The sequence below is a fragment of the Cladosporium halotolerans genome, assembly GCF_011745625.1.
Source record: "Cladosporium halotolerans strain TM138-S3 chromosome Unknown Sca17, whole genome shotgun sequence".
Classification (NCBI taxonomy): domain Eukaryota; kingdom Fungi; phylum Ascomycota; class Dothideomycetes; order Cladosporiales; family Cladosporiaceae; genus Cladosporium; species Cladosporium halotolerans.
Window position 1 is genome coordinate 408,152 of NW_027191468.1, and position 13,669 is coordinate 421,820.

Genomic DNA, 13,669 nt, shown 5'->3' on the forward strand with positions numbered 1-13,669 from the left:
TGGGAGCGCCGGGCGACATGGTGGTGCGAGAACAGCGCGCGACCTTGTCGGTAATCGCGGAAGCATGAGCGAGCAAGACGACGTAGGCGCGCAGTCGAGGGAGTCCCTGGTATGTGAGGATCCTCCTGCAACACAGCTCGGCGAGGGCGCGAGACACGCGAGACTAGCGCCGGCAGACCGGCGGCGGCAGCGGCAACGGCGCGCGGGTCGGAGCGCGGGGTGGGCTCGGCCCATAGTGAGCACATCTCATCTCGCGCGCGTCTCCCTCGTCCCATCCCAGACGCGTCTCGTCGCGCCGCCCTCGAAGCACCGACCTCTTCCCATGTGCAGCCCATACCGTAGCGTATGACACCATCTGCCCGGCCTCCTTGCGTCGCATCCTCCTCCGCCAGTCTGCACCTGGGTGCCGAATGGCCCACCTCGCGGCCATGACCCCGCAACAGTCCTTCGTCGCTCCTCAGGCCTCGCCGCAGCACCACCACCACCAGCCGCATGCGACTCCCCACGGTCTGCCGTCCAACTTCTCCCAGAGCTTCAGCATGCCCTACGATGGCAGTCCGCATGCGCACCCTCCCGCGCAACCTCAATCGCAACCCGCATACAGCCAGAGCTTCCCTAATGGCCCTATATCGAATCCCGGTTATGCGAGAAGTTTCGGCGACGGCTACGGGTCCGGTCGCAGCTTTGGTGGGAAGCCTCAGATATATACTGTGGGTCAAACCAAGCCTCCTGGCATACTTGAGACTTGCGTGCTAATCCTTCTTTGCAGGCCGTCTACTCCGGGGTCCACGTCTATGAGATGGAGATTTCAGGTGTTGCCTGCATGCGCCGGCGCAGCGACGGCTGGCTTAACGCCACTCAGATCCTCAAAGTTGCTGGCGTAGATAAGGGAAAGCGCACGAAGGTGCTGGAGAAAGAGATTCTCACTGGAGAGCACGAGAAGGTACAGGGAGGGTACGGCAAGTACCAGGGCACATGGATCAGCTACAAACGGGGGCGAGAATTCTGCCGCCAGTACGGTGTCGAGGAGATGTTGAAACCGTTACTTGACTACGATGTCACGGCAGACGGCTCTGGTGGTCAGGGCCAAGATACGCCGACGAAGGAACAAGCCATGGCTGCGAACAGGAAAAGGTTCTACAATCACCTGGATGCTAGCTCAAATCGCGGACCTTCGACCAATGGAACTTTCTTCTCGAACATCTCGCCGTCCACCTCGGTCGCACTTGCAGCGATGAATAAGGCCGCACGACTCAACTCACCTGCTCCTAGATCGGGCAGTATGCAAAGGCCGCCCGCCAGACATCCGTCGCAACAGGATGGATATCCAGGCGGCAGCCAACAGAGCATGGCCTCGCAGAATAGCTTCGAGACTGAAAGCAAGTTCGATTCTGGATACAACACGCAGCCCAATGGCTTCCACGAACCGCCTAGAAAGCGGAAACGGATGGACAGCCAGGAAGGAATGGGCCCTCCAATGTTGCCACTTGACCATTCGATGCGTTCTGCAACACCAACAGAGCCTAACGAGAGCTTTCTATACGAGACCACATTGTCTCAAGAGTTTGCGAATGCATCAAGCGACACTGCGATGCCACCTCTCCCACCGCCGACAACTGATGAACAGACCGAAAAGCTCAATTTGATCTTGGACCTTTTCGCGGAAGCCGGACGAACGGACTACAGTACACATCCTGCGATCTTGCAACTCTCGGGTGAAGAATTTAACATGCCCCTGGATCATTCGTCGAATAGTGCGCTTCACTGGGCGGCAACTCTGGCCAAAGTACCTTTATTGAAGCTTCTCTTAAGGAAAGGCGCAAACATCTGGCGTGGCAACGCTGCAGGACAGAGTCCACTCATTTCTGCAGTCATCGTCAACAATTGCTGGGAGCATTCTTGCTTTCCCGAGTTACTCGAACTTTTGAGCCCTTTAATTGAGGTGAGAGATATTCAAGGGCGAACGGTCCTGCATCATATCGCTGTGTCCTCTGGCATCAAGGGTCGTGCACCCAGCAGCAAGTATTATCTTGAGGCTTTGTTGGAATTTTTGGTGCGGGTAGGTACGCAGCCAAGCTCATTAACAAATGCTTCAGCCGTCTCAACCGCCGCTGCAGTAGCGAATCTGGCATCGCAAGAAATGAATGGTGACGACTCAAGCCAGGAGTCTGGTGACGGTCCAACCCTCAATGGCTCGAAAGGTGCTGTGAGCTTGGTACGATTTTTGTCCCACATCGTTAACGCCAAGGACAAGGCTGGTAACACTGCTCTGAACCTGGTGGCCCGGATCGGAAATCGGAGTATCATCCAGCAATTGCTCGAGATACATGCGGATCCTGGTTTGGCGAATAACAAAGGTGTCAGCGCGAAAGACTTTGGTATTGGTTCTGAATCTGGCGAAGGTCTCCTGGTCAACGGTCTGGCATCACAACAGAGTACCCAGCAAGCGCCCGCGTCGCAATCGGAAGCGGAGGTTGAGGGCCCACCGGCCTCAAGCCAGACCGAAGACCTTAGCCAGGACGTTGTTTCTTGTAAGTCATTCGCTGCATAGAGGGTCTTTGGTCATAGCTAACATGATCCGCAGCAATGACTACCATGCTCACCCAAAATCTTGCCTCTCACAAGGATCTGCTCCGTCAACGGACAGAGCAAATCGATCGTCTGAATGAGCAAATCCGCGAATTCAGTGCGATGCAGAAGCTTGAGCTCGAGCGTCTGCAAGAAGCACAGGCTCGCGTCAAAGCGAGAGCCGAGAAGCAGGCCAGACTCGCCAACCTCAGGCGCATCCTCGAGGAAAAGCGAAACGCGCTCTCGCCCGCCGCTCGCGAAGACCTGCAAAATCACCTCACACAACTTGGCGCCGCCGACTCTGTCCTCCTATCCGACGACCTTTCCTCGATCCTCCCTAGCATACCCGCAGATGACTCAACAGTATCGCCCGAACAACGCTCTCTATTCACCTCCGCACTCCCGCCGCCTTCAGAGTTACGCGCGCGCATACACGCATACAGCACGAACAACCAGCAGCTCAGAGACCACGCCAACGAACTCCGCGGCCGCAGCAATGAGCTCGATGACCTTTACCGACGCGTCGTTAGCCTCTGTACAGGTGTTGCAGAGGACAAGGTTGAAGAGGCGCTACCAAATCTCTTGGCAGCCATTGAGAGCGAGAAGAGTGGTGGTATGGAGGGCGAAGGCGATGTTGGTCGGGTTAGGGACTTTTTAAGGAAAGTCGATGGAGGTCAGGCTGTACCTCTGGAAGGATAGATGTACATACCCCCACGCTGTGAATGTCTGTTTCAGCGTTCCGTAAGATAGCTCTGCTGTAAAAGTCAGCTTGTTGGAATGAGCATTGAGCTTGTTGGCTTCTTCCACCCAGGCCTGTTCATCTACGGAAGGTCCATATCACTTGCAATGGTGATGTATATTCAGTCGTTTTATCGTACGTAGTGTCTCATGGATGGCTTGCTCTACATCCAGCGCTCCACGTCTCTAGCCATACGTTTATTCGACTTCCAATGTCCTCTGTGCAATATACACATTCCAACACACTTACCTCAATGCCCACTACTCGGCTTCTTCGCCAACTTCTCCGCCCTCTCCAGCCACTCCCTCCCCACATCCTCAATACCTCTCCCCAACTCCTCCTCCACCAGCCTCCTCACCCTCTCCGCCTTCTCCTCCTCAGTTTTCCCCTCTCCCCTCCACTTCCGCCCAATAATACTCTGATTCCTTGTGCTCGGAATCCGCAACACCTCCCTCTCCGCCTCGCACCCCACCGCGTCCGCAAGCGCCTCCACGTACGCGCACAGCGTGCTGTACGCCGACGCCATCTTCTTGTGCACGAGCGTGCGCTTCAGCGAGCCCGTCTCGGCCGCTTGCCTTTGCCGTACTGCTGATTCGTCGGGAGAGGCTTCTTCTTGCTGCGGCAGCCGCGCGGCGTGCTCGTTGCGCCGCGCCTTTTGCGCTTTTGTGGAATCGGGGGCGCGGAAGCGCGAGCCCGCCAGGTCGTGCGAGCAGCAGGGGATGGCGAGGAAGGCGCTGCTGTTTAGGTAGGCGAGGAGAGGGGTCCAGGCTGTGAGCTCGTCGGCGTGGTTGGAGATTATGAAGGTGCCGGGGGCGAAGAGGCCGGAGTTGTATGAGTCGTTGTCCGGCGAGGGGTGGTCGTTTGAGGATCGGAGCAGGGAAGGGACGAGGAGCGATTGGTGCAAGTTCTGCTGCACGGCGTCCGGGAAGGTGGACCACGACTTGCGCTCGCGGGCGTCGAAGCCGTAGCCCGGGTAGCCTTCGCTGATGAGGATGTGGGTTAGGAGGCCGTTGCCACAGCCGATATCGACGAAACCTGGGAAGGGCGGTTTGTTGGCGCCGTTCGATGTGAGGCTCGGATCATCGAGATTGCTTTCGACGGCGCTTGTTTCTGCACCGCCGACGGTTTCTTCTTCGCGTGCCGCGGCGGGGACCTCGTACATCGTCCTCCACAGCTCGAGGCAGAACGCGGCGATGCCCAGGTCCTCGAAGACATGCTTGCCAGGATCCGTGACTTCGACCCAGCCATCGATGAGCTTCCGGCCGTACTTCGTCTTCAGCCGTGCGTACGTATCCTGGTAACGTTTCTGCGGAATCACGCGATCGAGGTGCACGCGCTTTTCGTACCCGACCAACTGGCCCTGGCCGTGCTTGTGGATGGTCTGGAGAAGCTTCAGTGCCGTGCGGTGGAGCTTTGGTTCAAGGTATGCGGTCGGATCGAATGGGTTGTAGGAGACGGAGAGCGAGCCGGCGCCGGGAATGGATTGCTCGGGATCGTTAGGGTTGGCTGGAGGTTGGTCGGGGCTTGGGCGGAAGGTGTGGTGGAAGGCGAGCTTGTTGACTCGAGGGTGGTAGAAGGGCATCTCATCCGGAGTGTCGATGTGAGGGATATAGACGACCATGTGCTCTTCGAGATCGGTTTCTGACTTCCTCGAGAGGAGAATGCAGGTTTGGGTCATCGGTCGATCGAGCTGTTGGTTTCGCGGAACCAACAGTCTCACCATTACGCGATTTCGAGTCCATCCAGGCAGTTCAAAATCTCTAGGCCTGCTGTTCGCATCTGACGGTTCGGCATGGCCATTTTGCGGTTGGCTGTCACTGTCAAAAAGAATATCCGCGCGGAAGAGATGTGACGAAGTGACGTTAGGGTTCTTGATGAAGTTCAGCATGATCCGCTCGAATATCGGCGGTCCGTAAGTGCATGATGACTGCAGCACGGTAAGCCATGATTCGTTCGGTAGTTTTATGTCCGGCGTCGTCTTGCTGCGGTCGACAGCTTCAAACTTGGACGGATCCGTGGAAGCCGGCGGATTGGGCTGGGCTTGTGTCGATGTGACCGCACGATCAGAATCATTGCACGGAATTGCCATTGTGATTGTAGCCGCTCCTGCCTATTTAGGCAACAGGGCGTGGAATGTGGCTGGCTGTCGTGAATCGACGGCGAAGTGACGAAGGTTTGAAGTTTCTTGGCGTGGATTTGAGCGAATGGTCAAGGTGGTCAGCAAACACCTGACCCAACCGGATGAATATGAGAGAAATAGTGTATCATATACTCAGCGTACCGGATCTATACTCAAAAATGCTTGTCTCGCCAGCCCAGCCAGAAATTCGCTCTAAGCCCGAAACCAGTCCACCCTCTTCCACGCTCTCCTTCAAGCACAGAAGACCAGCTTCCGGCCACTCCTCTCCCAGATCCTGTATATCTCTTATGCGCCGCCATCGCCCTCTCTCCCACCCTCATACCATGCTTTCAATCCTCATCAAACCCTCTCTTCCCTCCCAGGCGCTCCCAGGGTATCTTTCTCCACCCCTCACTTCTTCTCATAGTAATGCGCCATCTCCAACCCCGCCCTCTTGAACCCACACTTGACGTAGAACCCCTCGTTCGCCTCGCTACAGTCCAGAATCGTCTTGTAGCAGCCCACGTGCTCGGCGAGGTAGTCCAGCGCCTGGATGATCCGCAGCCCCAGCTTCTTGCCCTGCTGGTCCTTCGCGACCGCGATGTCTTCGATGTGGCCCACGAGCCCCAGGTTGTGGATGCTGTTTCGCCCATTAGCATCAGCAACATTATCTCTCCCTCCCTCTAACACGGATGTACTCACAACTTCCTCTCAACCAACAGCGCCCCCGTCCCCACAATCCGCCCTTCGCCGTCCAGGATGACCAGCACGTGGCTGCCGACCGCGCCCTTGCCGTTCTGGCGCATCTCGTCGAAGCGCGCCTCGAACGCGTCCGCCGAGACCTCGCCGACGGTCGTCAGGACGCGCAGCACGTCGAGGAAGCCGGCTGCGTGGTCGCCGCGCTGCAGCGGGCGGATCGTGTAGGCTTCGGGCAGGGCGGCGGCGACGGAGGGGGAGATGAGGGATGGGTCGAAGAGGGGGTCGGTTTGGCTGGGGGAGGGGGTGGTGCCGTTCATTGTTGCGGTAGTTTTGGTGGTGGTGTGTTTGTTTGGTTGGTGGGGGACAGAGGGGAAGTAAACAGGTGTAGTAGCAAGTAGGAAGGGAGACGAGGATCAATGGCTCGTCTGTTGATTGATTGAAGAAGGTAAGTGTCCTACGGAGGTATGAGAGGCTACGAATTGTGTTCTGGAAATAGACGCGGCCGCGCGCAACAATCGTCCATACTGTTGTCTACGACGCAGGTTTGTGCACGATTCACGCACTGCCGCCGGTTCCTGGCAGCTGGGGAAACCTTCAAGGCGGGCTGGAACTGGACCCTGAGCGGCGGGCAGCCCACCCTAATGCTGCTATATTTGGCTTTGGTGCATCGTCCGGTATCGTATCAATGAACCAAGATCATAAGTTGAATGCGCTGTAGAAGCAGGTAGAAAGACATTCAGAGGCAGAGGTTTCCCTCCATACAAAGGTGTAACCAGCATGCATCGCTTTTTCCAAATGATAGAACCTATTCTGCGCCAGAGATACAGATACACGTCTAAAATCACACAGCTTCACAGATCATCCATCTATCACGCGACAAGGTAGCAGACTAACACACTTTTCCTCTCACCAACATGACCGTCTACTGCCCACCCTGAGGGCCAAAATAGCTGCCTCCAAACCAACTCTGCCGACTGCCCGGAGTCTGCGCACCTCGCTGTTGCTGCTGTTGCGGCTGCCACACCTGCTGCTGCTGCTGCTGCTGCGGATACCCATATCCGTACTGCACGCCCGGACTCTGCGCCGGAAACCCACCATACCCATAGACCGCCTGCTGCTGCTGTTGCTGTTGCTGCGCATACCACGCACTCTGCTGCTGCATCTGCAACTGTTGCTGCTGCTGCCAATAATCCGCCTCCGCAACCCTCTGCTGATCCTGCCGGGCCCTGATCGCGCTTTCGACCGCCACACTGCTTCGGTGCCCAGCTTTCATCGCGGCCTTATCGCGCTCGCGGGCGCCGATGGCGCCCACGAGGCCCGCCTCGTCGTGCTGCGGGGTTTTGCGGCGCGCGTTGGCGCTCAGGTCGAGCAGCGGGGTGCCGGTGGCGCGGGCGACGTGCATTTGCTCGCGGGCGGAGAGGGCGGCGGAGTGGTTGGCCGCGGAGTTGAGGAGGTTGTTGGTGGGCTGGGCGAGGTAGGCGGTTGCGGAGCGGGAGAGCGGGCGCGGGGGCGGAGGGGTTTGTTGTTGGGCTTGCTGGGCCCAGTCGCCGGAGGGGGTGCGGGCGCGGGCGAAGGGGGGTGGGGTTTTGGACATGGATTTGCGGAGTTGGGATTGCTGCTGCTGCTGGGTCCAGTCGCCGGAGGGGTGGCGGGAGAAGGGCGGAGGTGTTTTGGTCATGGATTTGCGGAGCTGGTTGGCGTTGGTGCTGCCGATGGAAGCCGTGCGGTGGTGGGCGAAAGCCGGCGAGGCGCCTCTGGGCGGCAGGTTCTGGGGCTGGGAGGCCATGGCTGCTCTGTACTGCACCCACTGCTCGGGCGTGAGGCTTTGGCGCTGCTGACGGCCTGGTGAGCCTCCGCTGGGAGTCCACGCGACGCTGTGAGACCTGCTGTGGTGGCGGGAGAGGACGCTGTCGTTGGGGGTGGCGCCACCGGATGTGTGCGGCGAGGACACGCTGCCGAAGTAGGAGAGCCTGTTGTTCTCGACAGGGCTGATGCCCAAAGGCGTCAGGCGGCCTGAGCTGCGCAGTCTGTCCTGAGATCTTGACCTGCTCCTATCGTGCATGACACCGTTCAGCGTCCCGCTTGTTCCGGGACGACTACTGGGTTTGTAGGCGTAGGTGGGACCAAAATCGATGGTGGGCATCTCGCGTTGCTGCCCAGCCTGCTGCTCTTGCCACGTATCGAGTCTGCCTAGCTTTGGGTCATCTTGCGGCAGGTCAGGATTGCCGACCGTCTTCAGCTTTCCAGCTCGCGGTCGCTCGACAGGCCTTCGCTCCTCGTGATGCGAGCTCACGGTGCTGGCATAGTCGGGCTCCGTCGAAGCGGCACTGTGCATGGTACTGGTGCGTTCATCCTCGAGCATACGGTCCAAAGCATCTTGGTCTACAAAGGCATCTTGCAAGCTATTGAGGCGGAAGGCTTCATCGTCATCGTCGTTCGCGGCAGTGGCAACGGGCGGTTCATCATCAGAGGGAGGCTCAAGAGGCTGCGTTGGGGGTGATTGCGGGACGGGTTGCCGGGAGATGCTATGGCTCGATTGCATTGGAGGGAGGGTCTGTCGCTGAGACTGCTGCGTTTTGCTGCTGCTGACGGACACCTCGGGGTCGAAGAGAGCAATAATGCCCGTCAACATTATCTGCCCGCACCACGTCACCAGACCCCACTTTATCCGTCTCACCGCCTGCTTCATCGGGCAAAGCGTGGCCCGAAATAGCATCGGGCTTATGTTTCGGCTCGCTCGGTAGCGACTGCATGGGCTTCGTTTCGTGTTCGTGGCTTACCACCCCTTGTAATTCATCAGCACTGACATTTGGTTCGCGAATCGGTACGGTGGTGAGATTTACCCTGTTGTTGGCTGCGCCATTTGCATAGTCTTCTTCCGGAGCCCGGTCTCCGCGAGTTGCTTCGTGCATCTGGTGCAGCGTCGCCTCGTCAACATTGGAATGCGCTCGGCGGAGCTCAGGTGCCACAGCCGGGGAATTGGCAGGGCGAGCCCCAGGGTTATGCTGGAACGACGGAGGGCTCGCGACAGGGAGCACGATCGACGGCGTTTGCTCGGCCGGCGTGTGCACTTCGCCGTAATCCTGCGACAGCGTGGGCACTTCAGCTTCCGACTGGATGCGCTCCAACCCTGCTGGTGCACCGGGACGTCCATAACCGCCGGCCAAAGCACCACCGTGCCTGGGCGGGGCTGGAGGGATCTCGTCTTCTTCAGCGCGTCCTGACTCGTAAGAAAGACGAGACGGCGTTTCTGCCATGTGCTTCCTGTAGCCCTGGATTTCAGATGCGGCGCGCTTGTGCGGGCTGAAGCCGGGCTGCGTTGGAGGTGCAGAGTCAGTCCTCCTCGGAGGACCGAAGTCAGGCTTCCTGGGAAGTGGAGATAGGTTTCTAGAAGGAGGGGCGGAACTGTCAGATCCATTGTCAAACCGAACACCACCGTTTCCGCCCGGGAGAGAAGTGCGCGAAACCGTGTTGCGCCGTTGACTAAGGTGTCGCAGGTTGCCAAGGCCATTCTCCCTGTAAGTTGCCATCCTCTCAGATGTCAGCTTCTTCATTTCTTTGCGCCATTGTCGCTCGCTCCAAGCATGGCTGCCAGGTGCGTGGATCAGGCCAGAAACGTCCAGGATGTCGAGATATCCGTAGCGACGATCTTGCGGTAGCGCGAACATCAATCCGCGTTGATCAAGCGTGTCCGCAATCAGCCTCGTCGGCCTACCGTACAATGCGAAAGTGTCGTAAACAGGGAAGAGCCACCTCAGCATCATCTCGAAGCCAGAGACAGCCGCATGCACCTCAGGCATGACAAACACGAATCCTTCAGACGTGATGTCGGTCTGGTTGTGAACGGTGACCAGGCCTTCGAGCTTGACTAGCGTCGACTGGTCAATGAGCGGCTTGGACTGCGGGTAAATCGCGTACGCCGCATAGGCGTCCGTGACGGTCGCGATAGGCCTGGTCTTTTTTGTGACCTTGCGAGTGTCGTAGAACTTGATGTCTCCCTTAGGGATCTTGACAGTCCGGTCGTAGGCGCTCTTTTTGAGCGTCTTTTGCGCCTTTTGGAAATCTTTCTCGTCAGGCGGAGAGACCACGCACCAGCATCGCTTCCAAGGTGTTCCGGCGCCAAACCTCACACGCGCCCAATCTTCGTGGGCGAATCTCGAGCGTTCCATGATCGTCTTGATGTTGTTAAGGAAGCGGCCTTTGCCGGCAATGAGAGAGCCGGTGTAGGCTTCTTGAAGCGTGGCGTGCTCAAACATGGCGAGCCTGATGCCAGCGGTCCATTGCGTGAGAGAGTTGTAAGAGTTAAAGTGCAAGAGATAGCGGTTGTTGGCGGCCGTGGAAATACTAAGCACATTCTGCAAACTGCCTCCCTGTGCTCCGCTCATGGGTAGAGATTCAATCTGCGTGGGGTTAGCATTCTGCAGCTAGAAAGCTCAGGCGTGACCCACCATTTTCAGCGACGCATCGCTCAGGTTAATAAATGTCGGCACCACTTCGCCATCCTCCCCTGCAGCGTCAAGTGCCGCGGCGTCCCAAAGCGACAGGACCGTGCCAACGAGCTGGGCGAAGCACTCAACCCATGTGCGCTCTGAGCTGGGCCTACCTCTTGAGTCAAGATCGTGGAGCTTAAGGAAGTAGCCCTCCTGGTAAAGCTTATTGCTGTGGCTGTTCAGGTAGCTGAAGATTGGTGCAAGCTCCGGCGGTGTGTCCTGCGCAACGTCCACCTGAGGCGGCTGATAGGTCTGTATCATGCTTTCTGGCCGGACAGATGCCCTGCTGTCTGCCCTCGCTCTTGACGGTGTGCCTGGGGTGCTGGGGGCCGGGGAGCTCCTCGCGAGTTGGTCAACTTGGTGCGCAGCAGATTGCGATGTGGCGGTGTCGATGGCAGGCAAAGGGCGTCTCGACGGCGTCTGCTGGTCTTGCTGGGACTTCGAGAACCTGGTTGGTGAGTTTGGCCCAGAGTCGGAGTTGGGCGAGGACCAAGCGGTCATAAAGCTAAGCACTGCGGTGGTAGAAATGTTAGGACAGCGCTCGAAAGGGCGGGAAGGAGGGTGTGAGACGGCGACGCACCTCTGGGTCTCGGCATGTTGGCGAGGATTCCTGGGCCTTGAAGTCGCACAAAGAACGTGCCAGGGAGCTACCCTAGACTGGCGGTATTTTTTCCCTGCCGCGTAACGGCACGTTCCAAGCTGGGCTGCTGCGCGGTGCGCGCCGAGGTGTGTTGCGAGGGCGGTGGAGGCGCGGCGAGCGATGTGTATGGAGGCAAGCGAGCGGTGGGCTGCGAGGCGATGGAACACGGCGTACAAGAAGCGAAGGAGGGAGATGTTTGCAGGGCAAACCGGGCAGTGGACGGTGGACTACGTGCCGTGACTTGCGAGATGCTCCAGGTGATCGGCCGGCGGCAATGACGTGGGTGAACGCCTTCTCCAGAAACGCTCGGGACAGCGAACCGCTCAGTGCGGATCTCAGACAGTGCCGTGGGGAGCTGACACAATATATGTGGGGGCGACGAAAATTGCTGGAGGGCGTGTTGGCGCTGCGACACGATATACCGCGAGAGTCAGCAGGCGACGGGCGTGGATGGAAGTGTATGTGGTCTTGCCAGCCGCAGCAGTGCCGGCGCTCCCGGTGCTGGAGGTGCATTCGACCACGGTCCATCCTTGGCTCAGATCGTTCGTCTCTTAGCCGCTTAGCGCCACCGCCGGTCGACGAAGCCACGCCACGTCCAAGGGCAAGCTGACGTACCAGCCGGTCTCGGCATCATCGACGGCACTGCTATTTGTGTACGGGAGCCCATTTTCGCACGCGTGAATGCCATGTGCGCGGCGGCGGCTGTGCAAATGGTGGGTGCGTGCGTGGTATGGACGTGTCTCAGTGAGGGAGTCAGGCGGCCAGTGTAGAAGGCCATGTGCCTTATATGGAGTCGTGAGTTTCACATCTCATCAGATGCAGGCAACGCGGCAGTCCGATACGCTTCCGGCACTGACACGAGAGCGGCACTACCCTTGCTCCTAACCAACCTCGAGTGGGGTTTTAGTCCACCTATAGTCACCTCAGACAGCTCTTCGAGACCATAATCCGCTACAGCGGGGTTTGCTCGGTACAAACATTACCATGGCGATCTAATAAATCGCCTGCAGCAAATGACAGGATTTCTTCAGGAGGTCGCCTTTACACTACCAATCTTACTGCACTTCAAAAAGCAGGATGCTTCGATTTGAACACCTCGTCAACAACACTCTCCATTCGTGATCGCGATCATTCGCCTTCTATGTTTCCGCCACCCCCTCGAACCCAACAGCCGAACAACCAACATATCCAGCCTCAGCAACTTCGCCAAAGTGCAGCCCTCGCTCCCCCATCCTCAACCTCTGCCAACCCACATCCCCACCATCCACCCGCCCACCGACCTCACCCACCTTACCTTCCCGCTCCCCAAAAGCCCCGCCTCCTACCCCTTCGTCATCCCCTCCCACAGCGCCCACGGCCTCAGCAACTCCACCTAACGAGCCCGCTCTCCAGCCCTCCCGCCCCCTCCCTCCGAGCCACAACAGAACCCAGCGGCTGCTCCAGCGCAGCGCCATAGAGGCCAACACTGGCTCTTCGTTCGTTGGCCGGCTCGTCAGATCAGCGCCTACACACCGCAAGCTGCACCGCTGGCCTGCCCGTCGATCCGGCATCCCGGTGTTCGAAGGGCCCGCTGGGCTCTCGATGCCGCGATGGGATGGTTCCGGAGGCCGCGCGAGGGGGTGCCGGAGGGAGTGGTGCGCTCGGACGGCGGTGTGGACGGGGAGGGGAGTTGTGGGGGGTTGGCGGACGGGGCGAATGCTGTGTGTGATTTGATGGATGGCTGTGAATGGGGGCTGGGCGATTGGTCCGAGTGAGTGAGTGAGTGGTTCCTTTGCTTCGTTTTGCTTTGCCTCACCTTGGAGGGTTTGCTATGTCGTTTCGCCTTCGGAGGGGAAACGGAGCTGGTCTTGCTTTTGACGCTTTCTGGTTGGAAGCTGGCCGGAATGAATGAACAGTGGGCGAAGCGGCTTTCGTCTCCCCCGGATGCCTCACGGCCGCGGCTTGTGACGCCCGGCCTTCTCGTCGCCCGCGAGGTCTGTGTTGAGTCAGGTAGATGAGATGCGGTTAAGGAAGTTGGTCGGGAGGTGGGTGGATTGGATGTGTCTGTTTTGCGGAGACGCTGTTTATCTACCTCGGACCTCTTCGGAGGAACAGAGTAATGGCTGATGTGACTGTCCAAGTCCAAGAGCTGAGGTTAGTCAGCGGACCTCCCACTTCTGCCTCTCCAGGGCCAATTACGGGCGTTACTCCCAATCCCACTTGGAGGGGGATGACCATCTTGGTGGACAGGCCACATGCGCCGAGAGTCTAAATCACAGAAGGCTTCAGTCACGAGAGTGGTCGGTGATCGCTGGCTCATGGCGCCTATTGGTACCTGTCTACCGCCGCCAATTGGTGCGTGAGTGCAAGAGTAGACTTGTAGATTTCTCAGAGGCCGCCAAGGACAGGTGTGAGGGTGGCCGCCAATTGGTGCT

General features: G+C 58.5%; 5 protein-coding genes across 5 annotated transcripts; 1 reads left to right on the forward strand and 4 right to left on the reverse strand.

Moving 5' to 3' along the window:
* The first annotated feature begins 296 nt into the window (after positions 1–296).
* Positions 297–3,392, forward strand: WHR41_05090 (uncharacterized protein). The gene is made up of 4 exons (XM_069373695.1): positions 297–710; positions 770–2,063; positions 2,118–2,531; positions 2,585–3,392. Exons 1-4 carry the CDS (start codon positions 411–413, stop codon positions 3,265–3,267), a joined length of 2,691 nt encoding a protein of 896 aa, XP_069228966.1. The 5' UTR covers positions 297–410; the 3' UTR covers positions 3,268–3,392.
* Positions 3,393–3,557: 165 nt separating this feature from the next.
* On the reverse strand, positions 3,558–5,396 carry WHR41_05091 (uncharacterized protein; the record flags this gene model as incomplete). The annotated part of the gene is made up of 1 exon (XM_069373696.1): positions 3,558–5,396. One exon carries the CDS (start codon positions 5,394–5,396, stop codon positions 3,558–3,560), a length of 1,839 nt encoding a protein of 612 aa, XP_069228852.1.
* A 157-nt stretch (positions 5,397–5,553) lies between these two features.
* On the reverse strand, positions 5,554–6,613 carry WHR41_05092 (uncharacterized protein). Its single transcript, XM_069373697.1, has 2 exons — positions 6,129–6,613; positions 5,554–6,066 (listed from the first exon to the last, which is right to left on the reverse strand). The coding sequence occupies exons 1-2, from the start codon at positions 6,440–6,442 to the stop codon at positions 5,838–5,840; spliced, it is 543 nt and encodes a 180-aa protein (XP_069228964.1). The 5' UTR covers positions 6,443–6,613; the 3' UTR covers positions 5,554–5,837.
* A 434-nt stretch (positions 6,614–7,047) lies between these two features.
* On the reverse strand, positions 7,048–8,814 carry WHR41_05093 (uncharacterized protein; the record flags this gene model as incomplete). The annotated part of the gene is made up of 1 exon (XM_069373698.1): positions 7,048–8,814. The coding sequence occupies one exon, from the start codon at positions 8,812–8,814 to the stop codon at positions 7,048–7,050; it is 1,767 nt and encodes a 588-aa protein (XP_069228965.1).
* An 87-nt stretch (positions 8,815–8,901) lies between these two features.
* Positions 8,902–11,741, reverse strand: WHR41_05094 (uncharacterized protein; the record flags this gene model as incomplete). The annotated part of the gene is made up of 4 exons (XM_069373699.1): positions 11,196–11,741; positions 10,574–11,127; positions 8,969–10,525; positions 8,902–8,910 (listed from the first exon to the last, which is right to left on the reverse strand). The coding sequence occupies exons 1-4, from the start codon at positions 11,209–11,211 to the stop codon at positions 8,902–8,904; spliced, it is 2,136 nt and encodes a 711-aa protein (XP_069228969.1). The 5' UTR covers positions 11,212–11,741.
* Between the last annotated feature and the right edge of the window lie 1,928 nt (positions 11,742–13,669).